Source organism: Helianthus annuus, chromosome 6 (genome assembly GCF_002127325.2).
Source record: "Helianthus annuus cultivar XRQ/B chromosome 6, HanXRQr2.0-SUNRISE, whole genome shotgun sequence".
Lineage (NCBI taxonomy): Eukaryota > Viridiplantae > Streptophyta > Magnoliopsida > Asterales > Asteraceae > Helianthus > Helianthus annuus.
The window spans coordinates 95,909,298-95,923,720 of record NC_035438.2 but is presented as its reverse complement, the minus strand read 5'-3'; the positions used below and the strand labels follow the sequence as shown (position 1 = coordinate 95,923,720).

General features: G+C 38.9%; 1 protein-coding gene across 1 annotated transcript; it reads left to right on the top strand.

Annotated features, from left to right (window-relative positions):
* Nucleotides 1–8,411: 8,411 nt before the first annotated feature.
* Nucleotides 8,412–9,494, top strand: LOC110932787 (pinin-like). The gene has a single exon (XM_022176042.1). It carries the CDS (start codon nt 8,412–8,414, stop codon nt 9,492–9,494), a length of 1,083 nt encoding a protein of 360 aa, XP_022031734.1.
* Nucleotides 9,495–14,423: the final 4,929 nt, after the last annotated feature.

Sequence of the window (14,423 nt, the reverse complement as noted above, 5' to 3'; positions counted from 1 at the left end):
TCTGCTGAATGGGAGTTCTGACCTGAGCTCTCACGGTTTCGCACCTAACCCCTTTCAGATATCATCTGTGGTATACTCACCTGTAAGACTGAATATTGGGATCTGGATACGGGAGTATATTCAAGTAGTGGGACACGCGAATAAGGTTAAGTTCATTAAGACATTAATATCGTATCTCGAAGTAGTTGAAATTTGTGTGAAAATTTAAGTGGACCAATATACTGACAATCTAGGTGAATTGTTTAGAACTTAGAATGAAATAAAGCTTAACGGTGTTAGTGATGTGTCTCAAAAACTGATATGATCCTCTTACACAAACTCACAAAAATATTGTGTGTAAATATTTCTTTATTGCATTTTTATAATAAAAAATCCAAAAATATTTTAGTATGTTTTAGCATAATTTTTTTTTGAAAAATTCAAAAATATTTTTGACAACTGATATTGAAAAGCTGATTTTCAAAATTCCAAGTGTTAAACATGATGACATTTTTGTGAGGGGGAGTATGTGTTTGAAATCAAATGTGTTTTAATCAATTTTTCAAGTGGTTCATCAAAATTCTGTTTGATTTGAGGGAGAGTTTGAGTTAGTGCATATATTTTGATATTATATTGTCATGAAATTTACTTTGGGGTATAGATTGTGCAGAAAACCTGAGCAGGAAGAGAGCCAGGTTACGATCTTGGAACAACATCAAAGAGTGTTTGGACATGAAAAGCCAGGTTGATCGATCTTGAGAAGCTTATGTTTAAAGAGCTAGGTTCCGATACCTGAAGACTCGAGGGACAAAGTTTGAGCCAGGCAACGATCTTGAACCCGTGAAAGCCAGATTGCGATCCTGAAGTAGATGATGCTGATGAACTTAAGGAATGCCAGCTCATCGTTAGGGGGAGTCTGTTGATGCTGATTGAAAGAGTGAAGCCCAGAGACTGATAAAGATTGAAGTTGCAAAGACTCGACACGTGAGACTCGTCAACATCTGAGGGGGAGTCTGTTAGTGCATGCATCTGTCGACTTCGTCTTGTATCGAGTCTTGTACTAGATAGGTTAGATCAAGGCACGTTTTACGAGAAAATAGGAGGTTTTAGTGATGTTTGATGTGATTCCGCTTGAAAGTAGATTGTGCACTTTCAAGCGAAATCAGAAGATTGTAATTCCGCTTGAGTGAGCGTTTGATAAGGTTTCGCTTGAATGGAATTCCGCTTGAGCATGTTCAAGCGGAATCAGTTCACTATATATAGGTGATGTGAGGTTGGAGCGAAATCAGTTGTTGTATGTGTGATTTTGGATACCGAGGTGCTGCCGGTTTATCCAGTGACTGTAATTGCTATTAAATCAATCAGAATTGTGTTAAAAGTGAATTTTAAGCTGTGTCTACCTTTGTTTCTTTTTTTCCGCACCTGAAACAAAGTAAAACTTCTCTGAACGACTCGTTTAGGTCCGAACACCATCCTACAACCTACAAATCAACTTTTGTCGAATATGATAAAATGATTTGTTATCGCTGCAGTGAAATTGGTCACATGGCCAAGCAATGCATGAAAAGAATTGAGAAACCTGTTTTGCAAAAACCCAGACTTAAAACTCCAACTGATAACAAGGGTAAAAAACCCATGGTTTCCCCCGTTCGAATCTTAAAAAGAGGAGAATCTTTGAAGTCTGAAGAAAAGCCAAAATCAACCTTTGAGATTGGCGAATCTTCGAAGACCCAAAAGACTTCAAAGATTTATCCAAAGATGAAAATTTTTGAAAATCAATCATGGGTAGCAAAACCAAAATCATCAGTTGAAGAGAAAAAGATGGAGAATGTTTTGAAAACTGAATCAAAAGTCTTTGAAAATGATGTGGACAAACTTGAATTTGAACTTGATAAGTTACTTGAAGAGTTTCCACCAATTAAGAAGGAAGATTTAAAATCAAAAGCCAAACCTGTGGTCCCAAATGTCATTTTTAGTATTCCGAAAGTTGAAGTGGATTGTTATCTTGTGTTTGGAAGTGTTCCGAATATAAAGAAATCGTGGGCGTCATTGTTTGAATAAATTGCTTTGATGGTTGCAGGGGCTGCCGAAGTCATTTATCTCGAAATGGATCATGGACAGCGGAGCTTCAAGGCACATGACCGGAATGCTAGCATTGCTCTATGACGTCAAATCTCTCAATGGAGGATATGTGGGATTTGCTGGGAATCAGGGTGGAAGGATAGTTGGTCAAGGAACTCTGACGAATGGAGTTTTATCGTTTGATAAAGTGAACTACATAATAGAACTTGAAAACAATCTGCTGAGTATCTCACAGATTTGTGACAAGTCTTTTACCGTACATTTCACTAAAAATGAATGTCTTGTCTTAAAACCTGGTTTTAAAATTCCTGAGGATATGGTGCTGTTGCGAGCTGCAAGAGAAAATGACTTGTATATTCTTGATATGAGTGTCGCAACAACAACAGATCATCAGAAACAATGTTTTGTGTCAAAAACCAAAGCGACTGAAAAAGAGTCGAAAATGTGGCATCGAAAGATGGGCTACATTCATGTTAGGAAAATGAACTTTCTTGTACACAATGATTTAGTTGAAGGTGTGATTCTTAAAAGTTTTCATTTAAATGATGATTGTGTAGAGTGCAAGAAAGGAAAGCAGACAAAGAAGTCAAACCCACAGAAGTTGTTGAATTCAATCAGAGTACCGCTCGAGAGACTACACATGGATCTCTTTAGGCCGGTTAATGTGAAAAGTATCAGTGGAGACTTGTACTGTCTTGTGGTTACTGATGACTTCACAAGGTTTTCGTGGGTGGTGTGCATGGAAAGGAAAGATCAAACATTCGAGTCACTTATGATTCTATTCAAGAAGATGGAAACGCTGTATAAGCTGCCGATCAGAAGAATAAGAAGTGACAATGGAGCGGAGTTCAAGAATAATCGCATGCTCGAGTTCTGTAATGAAAAAGGGATTCTTCATGAATTTAGTGCACCATACACTCCACAGCAGAACGGTGTAGCTGAAAGAAAGAATCGCACCTTGATTGAAACAGCTCGAACAATGCTTACCGATTCTAAGTTACCAATATTTTTCTGGAGTGAAGTCGTGGCAGCAGCGTGTTACACATTGAACCGAGTCCTTACAGTGAAGAAATTCAAGAAAACGTGTTTTGAACTTTTACATCGATATAAGCCGAATTTGAAGTTTTTAGAAGCGTTTGGATCTCCATATACCTTTATAGATCCTGATGGCAAGTTTGGTGCTAAATCTAATGAGGGTTTCTTTGTAGGTTCTAATGAGGGTTTCTTTGTAGGTTACGCGAGCCTGCTGAAGAGAGTGTTCGTACCATGCTTAGGGAAGGTAATTCAAGTTCAGCATGTAGATTGTTAGAAGCATACAGCTCCACCGCAACTTCCTGGACAAAGATTCCTGTTCGTTTATGACAAACTCTGGGAGTCTTTCCAACTTCCGACTGAGCCAAGTATCGAGGAACTCGTACTGTTATACCAACAGCAACAATCTAGTTCACAAGATCAGGTGCCAAGACCGTTGGTAGTTTCTCAACCCGACGTGGGTACTAATGATCACGAGGCTGGTTCAAGTGGAACGACACACGAAGAGCCAGAAGAACCAGCTCCAACATTTGATAACTCTGACGACTCAGAATCGGAATCCGGTCCGACTTTTGACGAGGAACCAGATGTTGCAACGACAGAAGCTGAGGATCACACCGGTGATCTAGACATCACGAACTTGCAATCGGAAGTTAATGTGCCTGACACTGCAATGCCAAGAACTTTGTCTTATCATCCTTCAGAGCAGATAATCGGTGACCTGCAGAGCGGAGTAAAGACGAGGGATCAGATCAACAGAGCACTTACTTGTTTTTATACTTCTGTTGCTCCTTTACAGGATGAATTCCCACTTAAATGTTTTATCTTGCAGATTGAACCCAGAACATATAAAGAAGCTTTGACTGAAGACAGCTGGGTGAACGCTATGCAGGAAGAGCTGCAGCAGTTCGAGAAACTGGGTGTTTGGAGATTGGTAGACCTTCCTGAAAATCAAAAGCTGATAAAGATAAAGTGGGTATTCAAGTGCAAAAGAGAAGATAGAGGAGTCGTTGTTCGAAACAAAGCACGATTGGTAGTACAGGGATTCAGTCAGCAAGAAGGCATTGACTATGATGAGGTTTATGCACCTGTTGCTAGACTTGAGGCTATTAGGATCTTCCTGGCATTCGCGTCCTGGAAAGGATTCAAAGTCTACCAACTTGATGTGAAATCTGCATTCCTGTATGGAAAAATCAAAGAAGTAGTGTATGTGGGACAACTGTCGGGTTTCACTGATCCACAACACAAGAACAAAGTCTATCTTCTGGATAAAGCGCTTTACGGACTTCACCAGGCCCCGAGAGCCTGGTACCAGATGCTTTCCCAACATCTGCTGGCCAACGGGTTCACCAGAGGGACAGTTGATAGCACTCTGTTTACAAAGGAAGTTGCAGGCCATCTCTTAACCGTGCAGATCTACGTCGATGATATCATCTTTGGTTCAACGAATGACGACTTGTGTAAAGAATTTGAGAAAGTTATGAAGAAGAAGTTCGAGATGAGTTGGATGGGGGAAATGAAGTTCTTCCTAGGGCTGCAGGTGGAGCAAATGCCCGAAGGAATCTTCATTCATCAAACCAAATATGTGAACGATATTCTGGAGAAGTTCAACATGGCTCAATCTAGTCCAACATCAACCCCCCTAGCTCAGAATCACGGGATTTGCCCAGATGAGAGTGGAGAAAAGGTGGAAGAGACGTTGTATCGGTCGATAATTGGATCCTTGATGTATCTTACTGCTTCTCGCTCGGACATCATGTATCCGACGTGTTTATGCACCCGATATCAGTCAAGCCCAAAGCAGTCACACCTGACAATCGTGAAACGCATTTTACGGTATTTGAAAGGCTGCCCAAGCATCGGCTTGTGGTATCCTAGATCGGGTGACTTCTCTCTCACAGGTTTTGCTGATTCGGACTTTGGTAGCTGCAAGCAAAACGCTAAGTCCACCACTGCTGGTTGTCAGTTCTTCGGAACTCGATTAGTCACTTGGCAGTGCAAGAAACAAACCTCAGTAGCGCTCTCTACTTGCGAGGCTGAATACGTTTCAGCCTCAAGCTGTTGTTCTCAGATCCTTTGGATCCAACAGCAGATGCGAGACTTTGGTTTGCAGTTCTTGGACACGCCTATTTTTGTGGACAATGAAGCAGCAATTAATATAACGAAAAACCCGGTTCACCATTCTAAAACAAAGCATATAGAAATCCGACATCATTTCATCTGTGATTGTCACGAGAAGAAATTGATTCGGATAGAACATATACACACCGATGAACAGAGGGCTGATTTTTACACCAAACCGTTTGATAAAAAGAGATTTAACTATCTTTTGAAATTAAATGGGATGAAAAATTTGCTTTCTGGGAGGGTTGTTGAATGTGAAGCCGAGGAGGACGGCGATCTGATGTGATCCACGTCATGTTGTCAAATTTTTTGTACAGTTTATTTTTTTCTGCATTTGATAAAAACAAAAACACAAAAATATGTCTTTATTTTTAGGGGGAGAGAGTTTGCAGAAAAATACAAAAACATGATAAAATTTAAAAATCCAAAAACATTGAAAAACTGAAAAAGAGTTTGTGTAAAAGGGGAAATGATAGTACATCAGCTAGACAGATGCAGTACGCTAAAGAATTGTAAAGATAAAATGTGTTAAACAGTCTTGCAAATGATATGTCGATAGGTTTTTGCACAATTAGTAGATTTTTTGGGATATAAACAAAAATAATAACTTGCTTTTATATGGGGAACATCTCCAGGATATATAGGTAACCCCGGAAATCTCGTTTGAAAGGTTCTATTTCTGATATACTAGGTCTTTATATCTGGGGTATTATACCAGGACTTCTGATTTTGCGGAAGCAATAGCCTAGTCCTGGTATAATACTCTGCACATGCTTTATTCGTAGAGCCTCCCCTCAGCATAAAAAATGATGAAACATTGCAAAATGCTAATCATGTGTTGTTGTAAAAAAGATTCCCAAAGGGAACCCACCGAAAGTCAAGCCGTCATCTCTTTGCTGAACGAAAGTTCTGACCTGCGCTCTCACGGTCTCGCATTCATCCCATTACAGATATCATTAGTGTAAATTCACCTGTAAGACTGAATATAGTGATCTGGATACGGGAGTATATTCTGAGGTGGTACACATGTAAACGTCAAGACCTAAAAACATTAAATCCGTATCCCGACTAGATTGAACTTTGTGTGAAAATTTAAGAGGATCAGTATATCGACAATCAAAGCAAATTGTTTAATGCTATGTATGAAATCTAAGCTTAACGGTACTCGTATCTTGTCAGCAGCTGATATGATCCCCTAACACACTCGCAAAAATATTGTGTGTACAATATTCTGTTTATCTTAATCAAAAATCCAAAAAGATTTGCATTTCATCTTATTTTCGACAACGGACGTTGGAGATCAGATGATCAAAGTCTTATGTGCTGAATATGTCTGGATCATGAGGGTTGGGTAAGCAGAAGTGTGAAAAGTGATGGATAATTGCTTAAAAGTTAAAAAGTTCATTAACTTGAACTTTAAATTGTTTCAGAAAATCAGCATCTTCATAAATAGGTCAGCCAAGGTCATTAACTTGGACTTGGCAGGCTAAACAGTTGAGCAGGGTCATTAACTTGGACTTGGTTAACTGGGTGTGTCGGTAAATTCTCAAAAAGTTAAAAAATTAGAAAAATTGAAAATTAATTTCGTTTGAAATCTTAATTCCGTTTGAAATGGAATTCTGTTTGAAAGGTAATCCCGTTTGAGACATGTAATTCCGTTTGAATCGAGTTTCCGCTTGTGAAGTAATTCCGCTTGAAACTCCTTTGTGGTTATTCCATGCGGAATTACCCCATCTATAAATAGGGTTCTAATTCCGTTTGATCTCATTTGTCATCTTATTCCGTTTCACAAGTCTCGTTCAAAGCGATTTCGAATGGAATTCCTATTTCATCGATTTACAGCCGTTATACTGCCCGTTTCTGTCTGATTCTTGATTATAGTTGGTTTACACAACTATTATCATGGGAAAGGTAAGGGTGTTTGTTGTATTTGACCCAGATCTGATGTTATTCTGTTTGAACGATGATGAACAGGACAAAATACATAGTTTTAGGGTTTGTTTCTGAATAAAATCAATTGAATAACATACCCTTGTACTCGGATTGTGACATAGTTTGTGATTAGGGTTTCAATTTGATCTGTATTACATGTTTTGGGTGTTTGTCGGTGATTCAGGTTGTTTGATCTTAGATCTAGGGCATTTTAGTGGACAAAAATTAATAAAAAAACACATCCTCATGATCGGAATTCATCATAGATCAAAACCTGTTAATCAATTTCATCATCAGTTGATTATTCCGTATCAAAAGGTTAATTTCGTTTCAAAATGGTAATTCCGCTTGAAATGCATATTCCGTTTCAAGTGTGATTCCGTTTGAAATGAGATATCGTTTAAACTGTGATTCCGTTTGAGATGAAAGTTTGTTTGAAATGTAATTCTGGTTTAAAGTAATTTCGCTTGAAAAATGATTCCCTTTAAAATTTAATTCCATTTGTAAAGTAATTTCGTTTGAATGATGTTTTGAGTTGAAAAATATTCTAAGTGTTTGATTTGTTTGTATGTTGGTGTTTTCAGGCTTCGAATGTGTTGTTTGATCTGTTGCACAACACATGCTGTGTTTACGATAAAGAGATACCTAAAATGGCCGGATTCACAGAAATTCTGGAGTTCATGGAAAGATTGCCGATCCAGAAAGCCTTGACGAACCAACACTTAGTTTTCAGATCTCATATTAAGCTATTTTGGGAGAAGGAAACTTATGATGAGGCAAACAAGACAATCAATTCTGTTGTGAGCATAAATGGCAAAGAAAAACCAATCATTATCACTGAACAGCTTGTGCGTGAAGTGATTAACTTTCCAGATGATGAAAATTCTCCTACGAAGTTTCCAGAAAGAATGGTAAAGGGATGTTTGTTGAGAATGGCTACAATGGTGATCTGAACAAGGCGAACTATTTGAAAGCTTGTTTTCCAAGAGTGTACAAGTTTCTTATTCATTCTGTGGTGAATGCTCTCAGTCACAGGAAGGGAGGTTATGATGCTATGCGCGATTATCAAATGAATGTCGTGGTTGCTCTTGTGTTGAACAAAAAAATACATTTTTTCACACATTGTGTTTCATTATATGGTTGAAAATATCACGTCGAAAAGCAAGACTTGGATTTATCCCAGATTTGTGCAGATGATTTTAGACCATGCATATCCTGAGTTGGAGAGAGATGAAAATAATGATCTGTAGGTGCAGTATCATATGGATAATGAATCTTTGAAGCAGTTGGGTAGATATCATCCAAAGCATCCAGAGCCAAAGACAAAAGTTGAATTTTTTGGTTTCATTAAAGACAAAAACTATCAAGATCCAGATCCAGTCAATCATCAGAACCAGAGGAATGAGGAAGAGATGAAAGAAGCTGGTTATGCTGATGAATTGAAAATTCTTGAAAAGTTCAAAGATTCAAGGAATGAATGGTTTGTGAAAGAGGAGAAAAAGAAGAAAAGCAGAAAATCAACTCCACGAGTTCAAGCTAAGGAGGGTTCTTCATCACAACCTAAGAAACGTCAAAAGAAGAATGTGGAAACTATGTTGGTCGATGAACCAGATGAAGAAGAACCAGTGACAAATGTTGAAGGAAATCAGGAATCTGATATTGATGATGTGTTGAAAAACATTGATTATAACTTGGAAGCAGATAAGGTAGTTGATGAAGGAGTTGGTGTTGATGAAGATAAGAGTTCTTCTAGTTCTGAATCTAAAGTTGATGAAACAGAGCGTATGAGGAGAATTCAAGCTGAAATTGCAAAAGAAAAGCAGCTTAAAAGAAAGAGAAGAGAGGAGAAAGATGATGATGTGTATGTTCCATCTCCTGAACATGTGACAGAATCTCAAACGCCTCCATCTGGTGGTAGAAAGAAAGCAAGTGCTAGGAAGAATGTAGTTTCTCCAAGAGCTGTAAGAAAGAAATTGATTTTGAGGTTACCTAAACGTACACCAAAAGCAAAACAAAGTCAACCACCATCATCACTACCTGAACCATCACCACATCAATCACCTCCAAAACAACCTACACCACCAAGACAACCAATACCACATCAATCACCATTTCATCTATCACCACTACATCAATCACCACCACATTTATCACCTCCACACCAAACACCTATCCAAGAACACCGTATTCTTACTTCTCAACAAATTTTTCAAACACCACCACCCACTCAACCACATGTACAACTCACTCCCGGATCTTCAGGATTAAACATTTTCCAAGTGTTCCAGGGAATATTGGTCTTGATGAGATTGGAGATTTCGGATTTGCAAATGATGAGCAAGTAAAGAAAATAGAAAAGAAGATGGATGATGTTTTGGTTGAGAATAAAAGATTGGTAGATCGTGAAAAGATACTTGAGATGCGTGTTAAGAAAGTTGAATCTGAGAACAAATCGTTGCTAAAGAAAATTGAAGCAGATCAGACAGAGATTGATATTTTGAAAGTTAAAGTTGCAGAGTTAGAGGAAGAGAAAGCACGCAGAGACGAGCAAAACAAGTACTTTGAGTTAAAGAACAAAGAGCTTGAAGCTGCTAAAGCCATGAAAGAACATGAAATTTACATGATGAACAAAGTGCTGGAAAATATGCTTGGTAAGTCTGTGGAGCTGAGGTTTGAAGAGATAGAAGTAGAGGAAGTTAGAGCGAAACGTCAAGCTGAAATTGATGCTGAAATGAAGTTTAAAGGCAGAGGTGTTGAAGGTTCTGAGGTTACAGAAAGATCAATTGTTCCATCCATTGTACCTGAATCTCCTATTCAAAATGCTCGTCCTATATCTGTTGTGTCAGCTATCTTTGAGGAATATGTGTTACTAGAAGATGTTATTAATGATGAAGGAGATGATGAAGAGGATGATGATGAAGAGGATGATGACGAAGAGGATGATGATGAAGAGGATGATGAGGAAGATAAAGTTGATGATGCAGATGATGTATTCTCTGCAAGCAGTCATAGTGACGATGGTAATGATGATGATGATAGTCAGGGAGGTACTGGTGTTAAAGTTTCTGAAGTGTCAAATGAACAGAATGTTGATGATTATATGCATGATGATGCGAATGAAGATCATGAGAGTGCTAAAGGTGAGGGGGAGCACGTGGATGATCAAAATGTTGACAAAGTTGAAAAGTTAATTCTGCGGTTAGAGCCTGAAGTTGAAGAAGGAGAATTCAGGCATGTTTACACCATGAATGATATTAAAGAAATGACATGTATTGCTGATCCTGGTTTCAAATTTGATTTTGAAGAAAAGTTGAATGCTTTTGATATCAACCAACAACCTGATTCTGAGTACAAGTATGTTGATGAAGCAGATAACTATGATAGGGTTGAGGTTGAAGATTGTACTGGTGAAGAAAGTGTGAATGAAGACACTTCAGATTTTCCAACTCTGGTTGAGTTCTTCAGTCAAGAGAACAGAGATGAACTGAGGAGAAAAGTTGCTGAAATTTTAAAAGACAAAAACTTTGATGGTACTACAAAAGATCCACAGCAAGAAGAACGCAAGAAATGGTTCCGTAAAGACACTGAAAGAAAGTTCAAGCGTCCTTTGAAGTTTTACAAGAGAGATAGAGATGTATCACTTGGGGATATCATCAGCTGGGGTTTCTTGCCACACGTGAATGCATATGCGATCCGAAGGGAATATGGTATGCAATACTTTGCATATCTTTATGATGTCATGTCATTACCCTGGTGGGATGTGGAAGAATTGTCGAAAGTTAGAACGCTTGATTATCCTGTTAGAAAGAATGATATGCCCATGTGGGGTTTGATAAAATTTGAAGCCTTAAAGGGATTCAAACACTGGAAGCCTCACTACCCGAAGAAAGTAAGGAGGGTAGATCCAGTGACTGGAGTTGAAGAGACAATCCTGCATGTGAAGAAACCAAGAGAGATGAAGAATATTCCAGTGCCCAAAATGGAACAAGAATTCTACAAAGGTTTTGTGTGTTGGGTATACAGCTGTATAACGACTGAAGCAGTGATTACTTACAAAGCAGAGAATGAAGTCAGAGAAATTTTTGTATATGATCCGCTATGGTTGGTAAATTGCTCTGCTAAAGACATAGAATGCTTGTTTGTAAACAAAATCTGGTTCAAAGCTGAACATAGAGATCAAGCGATGCAGTTTCAGAGAGTTGTGTCTATTTGCTTTCAGAAGGGTATTAATGCTGATAGCAAATAGTCGTCTAAATGGTGGAAGATTGAGAAAGAAGAAAAGTTGATAGCTGAAAAAGAATGAAAGGCTCGTGAAGACAAAGATAATATGCTGAGACATACTGTTAATCAGAGAATGGCCGCTGAAGAAAAGAAAAGAGTGGACGAGAACGAGAAGCTTAGGAAGCTGCTGTTGAAAAAGCCTAAGCAGAGGGAAGAGAAGTTCAAGTCACTATGAAGAAAAAGATGAAGACCAGACTAAAGACTCCGGCAATATCCAAGGGGGAGTTTGTTAGTTCACGATGTCTATAGCCTACGTCTTAAGTCTAGGTCATAATGTATTGGGGTCAAAAGTGTCAAATATGTAAAGATTAGGGTTGTTTATGTAATTCCGCTTGAAATGGTAGTATGTAATTCCGCGCGGAATTACAATATGTAATTCTGTTTGAACTGTGTTGTCATGTTTCAAGCGGAATTAGCTAGGCCTATATATATGTGTGTTGTCTTTTCATTTGGCACGGAATTAGCTACAGTGTCACGAAGTGCTGCCAAATTCCTGTCGTGTAATCAAGTTTAATTTGAATAAGAAGATAGTATTAAAGTGAAATAACTCTGTTTCTACTCAATTCTTACTGATTCTAAGCTGTTTGTTTGTTTTCGCCACTCAAACAGTTGTGTATTGCCTCTGATTGACTCATTCGATCGTCAAAACGATCCTACACTTATCACAAGAGCACACAGGTTTGAGTTCAAGTACCTATCCTCTCGTACTTGATTCTCTCAAACCAGGGCTCTAATACCAATTTGTAAGGCCCTAATACGTATTTGACCAAAAGTCGCAGCGGAAATTCATGCCATAAAATTTCTTTCATTACAAACGTCTTGACTTACTTGAGTGTTCGTTTTAATATGTATCTTTTACAAAAATAAAGTATAAGTCCTGTTTACTAAAGTACATACTTAATTATTCTCGTACAATCTATCCTGTGACTCGGTCTTCGATCTCTATTCCTCGTGATAACCGCCTGTGATTCGTACAACCTGCACTCACCACATACATTCATTGTTGATGCATAGGATGTCTGTTGACTACGTCTACTTGAAGTTTTAGGTCAATATAGGTCAACAGAGGGTCTAAACTGTCAAATTTAGAAAGTTATGTATTAGGTTCGCTTTTATGTACATTAGGTAGGAGGTTCGCTTTTAGGTCATTGAGTCTGGATCGCTTATAAGGTTCGCTTATATGACTGGTCATATCAGCGAACCACATAGCCTATATATAGGGTTGTCTTATCAGCGGATCTGTAATGCGTATGTGTGTGCTCAGGAGCCGAAACTCTATCAAAATTACATTTGAAAGCAATAAAAGCAGTGGAATTGAAAGGACAAGCTGTTGTAACATCATATGTACTGATTCCGCCTTTATATGTGATGATGAGCTACCTTGACTGACGTTTTAGGGTCAAACAACGGTCCAACAAGTGGTATCAGAACTTGTGCAGGATCTTCCTGGATCGCGAAGCATGAATCGGCATCTTTCTTAAAGTTGTTTAAATGATGATTTGTTATGTGCAGGATCTTCCAAAACTTGTATCCAGGTGGATCATGGATAGCGGAGCATCGAGACATATGACAGGGAAGACCGCGCTGTTGTATGATGTGAATAATATTAACGGTGGTTATGTGGGTTTTGCGGGTAACCAAGGAGGAAGGATCATAGGTGAAGGAACGTTATCGAATGGCATCATAACGTTTGAGAGAGTTAACTATATCGCTGAGCTGGAGAACAACCTGCTGAGTATCTCCCAGATCTGTGACAGGATGTATACTATTCATTTCACCGACAAAGAATGTTTGATCTTGAAACCGGGATTTGTGATACCTGAAGAGTGGATCATCATGAGGGCACCAAGAGTCAACGCTCTGTACGTGTTGGACATGAGCGTCGCTACTACAACCACGGGTCAGGCTCATTGTTTTGTGTCCAGGGCAACGGAGAAAGAATCAAGGTTATGGCATCGAAAGATGGGGCATATTCACCTAAGGAAAATGAATCACTTAGTGCATAACGACTTGGTCACAGGAGTGCATGTTAAAGGTTTTCATCTGGAAAGGGAGTGCATAAGTTGTGTCAAAGGCAAACAGAAGAAAAAGTCACACCCTACAAAGCAAGTCAATTCAGTTTCAAGACCATTGGAACGACTTCACATGGATTTGTTTGGTCCAGTAAATGTCAAGAGTATAACAGGAGATTCCTACTGCTTGGTCGTGACTGATGATTATTCCAGATTTTCTTGGGTTATGTTTTTGAAATCCAAAGACGAAACGTTTGACAGCCTGGTAGCGTTGTTTAAAAGAATTGAGAATTTGTACCAGAGGCCGATCTGTAGAATTCGCAGTGATAATGGTACTGAGTTTAAAAACAGTAAGATGGAAGAATTTTGTGATGAAAGAGGTATACTGCATGAGTTTAGTGCTCCGTACACTCCGCAGCAGAATGGAGTTGCAGAACGCAAAAACCGGACGCTAATCGAGACAGCCAGAACGATGCTTGCAGACTCTAAGTTACCAATAAATTTCTGGGCTGAAGCTGTTTCTGCTGCATGCTATACTCTCAACAGAGTTCTTACTGTAAAGAAGTTCAACAAGACGTGTTTTGAGCTACTCAATAAACGCAAGCCGAATTTGAAGTATCTAGAACCATTTGGGTCACCCTGTACGGTGATAGAGCCTAAAGGAAAGTTTGGTCCGAAGAGCGTTGAGGGAATCTTTGTGGGTTATTCAAGTCCTTTGCGACGTGTCTTCATTCCAAGCGAGAAGCAGATTATTGAGGCAGCAAATGTTGAATGTCAGGGGTACACTATGCCGCCACAGAATCCTGGTGATTCATGGCGTTATCATTATGACAAACTTTGGGATTCGTTTGACATGAGAGAAGAATCAGAGGAAGAATAAGATTTCTTTGATGAGCTGGATATTTTGCGAGAGTATGAGTCGCAGCTCAGGTTCCCAGCGGAGTATTCTAGAAGACCTCGGGAGACTTCAAATGATGATGA

Bases quoted from the DNA above. Each gene is read 5' to 3' on its own strand.
- LOC110932787 (XM_022176042.1), top strand. From the start codon at position 8,412: ATGGATAATGAATCTTTGAAGCAGTTGGGTAGATATCATCCAAAGCAT.